Below are 6,000 nucleotides of genomic sequence, written 5' to 3' on the forward strand. Positions count from 1 at the left end.
AGAGACACCAGCAGTGGTTCTTAAACTGATGGGAGCTTTCTGAGAACATGTGTAACTGTGTTTGAGTGAATGAAGGTGTGTGTGTGTGTGAGAGAGAAGATAAAGTTTGTTCACCCTCCTCCTCTCCCCTACTAATCAACAACAATTTCAGGGTGACTGGAAATCAAAATGTTCCCAGGTATAGAAGGCAGAGGAATTTTTTCATCCTTATTTTAATTATTGGGTATTTGATGTTTGCTGTTTTGAAATATTTTGTTATATTTGATAAATGTGTAACCCCCAACTATGCTAACTGCTTTCACCATATCAGCTGGCAACCAATTTTACAGTGTAGTTGTGTACTGGTTTAAAAAATATTTTCTCCAATTTGTTTTAAAACTGCTACTTATTACCTTAATAGCGTATCTGCTGATGTTAGTACTGTTTGAAAGGGTGATTAGCCGTTCTCTATTTCCCCTTCAAGATTTTATGGGCCTCTTGTATAACCTCTCAGAAAGCCATGAGTAATGTGGACAAGTGCAAGGTGTTGCCTATAGGGAAAAATAACCCTTGCTGTAGTTACACGATGTTAGGTTCCATATTAGGAGCTACCACCCAGGAAAAAGATCTAGGCATCATAGTGGATAATACTTTAAAATCGTCGGCTCAGTGTGCTGCAGCAGTCAAAAAAAGCAAATAGAATGTTAGGAATTATTAGGAAGGGAATCGTTAATAGAACGGAAAATGTTATAATGCCTCTGTATCGCTCCATGGTGAGATCGCACCTTGAATACTGTGTACAATTCTGGTCGCCGCATCTCAAAAAAGATATAGTTGCGATGGAGAAGGTACAGAGAAGGGCAACCAAAATGATAAAGGGGATGGAACAGCTCCCCTATGAGGAAAGGCTGAAGAGGTTAGGGCTGTTCAGCTTGGAGAAGAGATGGCTGAGGGGGGGATATGATAGAGGTCTTTAAGATCATGAGAGGTCTTGAACGAGTAGATGTGGCTCGGTTATTTACACTTTCGAATAATAGAAGGACTAGGGGGCATTCTATGAAGTTAGCAAGTAACACATTTAAGACTAATCAGAGAAAATTCTTTTTCACTCAACGCACAATAAAGCTCTGGAATTTGTTGCCAGAGGAGGTGGTCAGTGCAGTTAGTGTAGCTGGGTTCAAAAAAGGTTTGGATAAGTTTTTGGAGGAGAAGTCCATTAATGGCTATTAATCAATTATACTTAGGGAATAGCCACTGCTATTAATTGCATCAGTAGCATGGATTCTTCTTAGTGTGTGGGTAATTGCCAGGTTCTTGTGGCCTGGTTTTGGCCTCTGTTGGAAACAGGAGGCTGGGCTTGATGGACCCTTGATCTGACCCAGCATGGCAATTTCTTATGTTCTTATGTAGTCTCGTTTTCTGGGAACAATTCTAAATTAATCATTTGACTGCCCTGTGACGTTTTGACCTATTTGACAGGTGTTTCCGGAAAAAAAGGATTATAATCTCCTTTATAAACTGAATATAATGAGTGTTATTTTTCATAATAAAATTTTAAATTTATGTATTTAAACCAGTTTAAAATTGGTAAATGATTTTAAAAGCTCTTATACTAAATTAGTGATAATTTTTTTTATCCGTGTGAGAAAAGCTGGATTTTATTTCTCATTCATTAACCAGTGAGTAGACAACCAAAGGGGCTGAATTAGCACAAATTTGAAATTTGTGTGCAGTGGCTCCAGTCATCAGGGCTTCAACCCTGGCTACTGCCCATTCGCTCATCTTTCATAAAAACTCATAACTCAATTACCTTTCATACTTAAAAAATAATGTAAAATAAAACTGAATCCTACATTCATTCACCTCACTCACTATGTTTGGATCAAAAATACTGGCTTGAAGTTTCTAAAGACTGCTGTTAGGAAATGTAAATATCAGTGGAGAGTAGAGGCTTACAGGTGAATGTGGAAGCTGGCTTGGGAAATAAAGCTAAAATCACAAAAATACTGTAAGTACATACATTGCTATTGAGTCTGCCGTGATATCCATTCTGTATTTCTAAACTTGTCTAAATATATTTTTGACTTTTTAGATGGCTCGGTTTTCTTAAAAGTACATTTCCTGGTATCTTCACGGTCACATAACCAGTGACCAGTGGGTAATGAATGTACAATACTATAAATTTGGTTCAGTGCACCATGAGGATCAAGCAAACTTGAAAGAATGCCAAGATATAAAAAACAGTTGAGATGCTCTGCCCTAAGCTCATCTACCCCGTCATCCCCCCATCACTTACTAAGCCCACTCACCTCCAGAAACCCACTCTCACTCATCTACCTACCCCTCCACCTACTATCTCATCCTCTACTTAGTTACCTAACTTTGCACTAACTCACCCCCATCTGAACTAACCCTCCACCTACCAAGTAACCTGCATATATTCCCCCCAACACTTATATAATCCCCAATCCATTTACCTACCCCTCCACCCACCTACCTACCATCCATCCACTCTCTTAACTCCTCCACCCACCTATCTAACCCACCCTCCCACTTACCCCCATTTGCATACCTACCCCCTCCTATTCACTAACACACCCCAATAGAGGGGGATAGGTGAGTGGGTTAGGTAAGTGGATCATCTGAATTGTACATGGGGTAGATGGGTGGGTTAGTGGGGTTTTCAGGTTCTGGGACAGATTCCCTCTGCTTTTGGGGCCTTGGGTCACTTGGGACTGGACCAGAGAGCTTCCAAATTTTTTAATTCAATGGTTAGAGGTGTGAGTTAAACTTAACTTCCACCTTTTACCATTGAGGTTAAGAAAAATGGAAGTAAAGATAACTTTATTTCCATTTTAGCACTTTACAAAGTAGCTTCCGATGTTTTAACTATTGTGTGCTATCCATCTCAATTACTTATTATATCGGAAGTAAAGTAAAAATTTACTATGGTAGTTAAACATTAGTGCTGGTTTTTACCACAGTCTTATTGCATCAGATTATAAATGATGTGGAGCAAAGTAGGGGTTTGTTTAAGTATCAAAAATATTCTCACAGTTCTCTTCTATAGTAACAGATAAGCTGAACATCCCTATAGTGCACAGTACATAAAGAAGATGTATGGGGGAAGAGTGGTTTATCATGGATGTAGAAGACATGGAACAGAAACATCATGGAGGCAGGTTGATGTCTATATGGCACATAGCCCAACTACTGATTGGTCTAATAAAAATTAGTTTCTATTGACTATTCTATAGTAGTCTTTGAAATAAAGGAATATACATACCTATTTTTTAAGGTTTTAAATTTCAAAAGTGTTTTGTGAAATATATAGATATAAGTGTTTTATAAAACACCAAACATTTGAGTGCTCCCATTCTTCTATCTTATATTGTGATACTATTTTATCTATAATATTTTTCTAATTAGTAGGATATCCTAAAAAGACCTCATGGTATTCATTCTAATTTCAGGGAAAATTTTGGTTCACTGTGTCCTTGGTAAAAGTCGATCTGCCTCATTGGTCTTGGCTTACCTTATGATCTATCATCATCTCTCGTTGGAGAATGCAATCCGGAAGGTGATCCAGTACAGAGCTATTTCACCCAATCGAGGCTTCCTAAAACACCTCCAAGACTTGGATATTCAGCTACATCGTCAGATAAAAATATGTAAACTTGTCTAATGCATTATAAAATCTCCAGCGAAAATAAGAGTAGTTAAAATATTTACTTAACAAAAACAATAAATTGAGCATTGCAGACGATGTTTCAATCACACTTTTGAAGGAAGTTTGTTAAATTACTAATTTAAGTAGTATACTACTAAAATGATAAATTCTTTGTGGGCAGTTCTGGTCTTAATATGTTTCATACTAGCACCAAGTTGGAGGGGTCTGCTGGGTAACTCCTGGGTGGTTCTTTTATACATTATTTATGAAAACAAATAGGGTTCATCAAGAAAACCAGATCTGCTAAGAGCCCTTTAATAAGACAATGGCAAACACAGCACTGACCTATATCAGCTGCATATTGGGTGTTCATTTACTGGAAACAACTGAGCTGAGCAATTGAATTGACCAATTTAGCCTGTTTTCAAGAATAAGCACCAAACATGAGGGAATTGATCACTAAATAAGGAATTAAATATAGTTCAGTGGTTCCCAACCCTGTCCTGGGGACCTCCCAGCCAGTTGGGTCCCCAGATCAGGGTTAGGAACCACTGCTATAGTTTAAAAGTAGATTAAAGGTAACATGTAGTCCTTTTTCCAATGGTATTCACTCCCAGCCCTTGAGGATCAAAAACAGGCCAGATTTTCAGGATATTGTTAATGAATATGCATGAGAGAGATTTGCATACACACTGCTCCATTGAATGCAAATCTCTCTCATGCATATTCATTAGCGATATCCTGGAAACCAGGCTTATGGGCCACAATGATTGGGAATGAATTCTACTGCTTTAGTCAAATATTGCAGATTGCTGTTAGATATGCCTGGTGAACACAGCACTCAGAATTTGAAATGTTAGGATTATTTTAACTTGCTCTCTGCTCACTGGGAGTTAAACCAGTGTTTCCCAACCCTCCCCTGGAGGCACATCTATCCAGTTGGGTTTTCAGGATGACCTCATTGAATATGCATGAGATAAATTTGCATATCATGTATGCAAATCTATCGCATGCATATTCATCATGGATATCCTGGTTAGGTGTGCCTCCAGGAGAGTGTTGAGAAACACTGAGTTAAACAACAATATTGAAGCATCTATTTTTGTAGACATTTTCTTTGTAATATACATTTTTGTGAAGGGTGATGCTTACATTACGTTGCTTTCATGAAAAGGTGTTTCAAACAAGTCTTGTATATCAAAGCCATAGCTTTAATTGGATTCAAAGGTGAGTGGGAGGATACTTTTAAAAGCTATTTCTATTGGTAAAAACAGTGCTTTGCCCACGAAAACAGACTTTTAGAAAATTGCTCACAGTATATGTGGGTGAACGTACATGCGTAGGTCCATTATGCCCACAGTATGGGGAGGCATCCATAGGGGCCAATGTCAGGGAAGGGTTTGCACTTGTACACATACATTTGAGGTTTCAAACATATGCGCATAATTTTTCTTGGGGAAAACTACCTCCGTAGATTAGCAAGTGTAAAATATGCAGTTTGTTTCCCTGGGATAATTTTCAAATCAAAATTATACACATACTTTACATTTTGAAAATGAGTCCACAGTCCCCAGATAAAATTCATCCACAGACTTTGCACTTATGCAGCCAGTCTTAAAGTTACTTCCAAAATGGATTGTAGTTAGTGTTGCTGTTTATCAATGGACATTTTTTTCAAATTTAGGCCTTTTTCCTATAGGACTCCTGCACACTGGAATAGACCATGCTAGAAAGTGTACGTGAGCGATAGTGGGACTGTTTTCTTCTCTGTGGTTGATTATCTGGGTGTGTGACAGACAGGCAAGAGTTGTGCATACTTCTTTGTGTGAGAGGTAGGCTTTGGGTGTCTGTGAAGCTTTCTGCGCATTTTAACAGATAGCTTGAATATGTTAGCTTGTGTTTTGCTGATAGAGATGCTGTCATTTGTGTGGGTGTGTAAACATTTGAGGAGCATCGACCCCTATTCAACCTTCAAAAAAATGTTGTGGATCCCCACATGCTTCTCTTTAATGTTTACAAGCAGTTAAATGCCATACAGAAAACTGAGACATGTAATAAACCATCGGCACTCCAGAGTCGTTTGTAATGTATAAAACTTAATATTAAATAAATAATGATTTCTGATATAAACTGGGCTTGCCCTCCCCCCATCATGATGCCTTCATGAGTGCTTATTTCCTCCTTTCCCCACTGCGGCCCCCTTCTGGTTCTCACACTCCCGCCCTCTCCCTTTCCCAAGGGCCATCCCTCCCGCCCTGCTTCCCCCACCCATGGCTTCTTCCCTTACATCTTCTCTTCTCCCTCGTGCGGCTCCCTTCCCTGGTCCTCCCCCTCAAAGCTCATCCCCTAGT

General features: G+C 38.9%; 1 protein-coding gene across 4 annotated transcripts in view; it reads left to right on the top strand.

The window, feature by feature from the left end:
- LOC115095596 (dual specificity protein phosphatase 26-like) overlaps nucleotides 1-5,724 on the top strand; it is a 41,380-nt gene extending 35,656 nt beyond the window's left edge. For 3 of the 4 annotated variants that reach the window (XM_029609533.1, XM_029609534.1, XM_029609530.1), the window contains one exon: nucleotides 3,453-5,724. In XM_029609533.1, the coding sequence (XP_029465393.1) occupies nucleotides 3,453-3,664 (212 nt within the window). In that variant the 3' untranslated portion in view covers nucleotides 3,665-5,724. The remainder of the gene's footprint in view (nucleotides 1-3,452) is intronic. The other variant, XM_029609535.1, reaches the window with a different exon arrangement.
- Nucleotides 5,725-6,000: the final 276 nt, after the last annotated feature.

This window comes from Rhinatrema bivittatum, chromosome 7 (genome assembly GCF_901001135.1).
Source record: "Rhinatrema bivittatum chromosome 7, aRhiBiv1.1, whole genome shotgun sequence".
NCBI classification, from domain to species: domain Eukaryota; kingdom Metazoa; phylum Chordata; class Amphibia; order Gymnophiona; family Rhinatrematidae; genus Rhinatrema; species Rhinatrema bivittatum.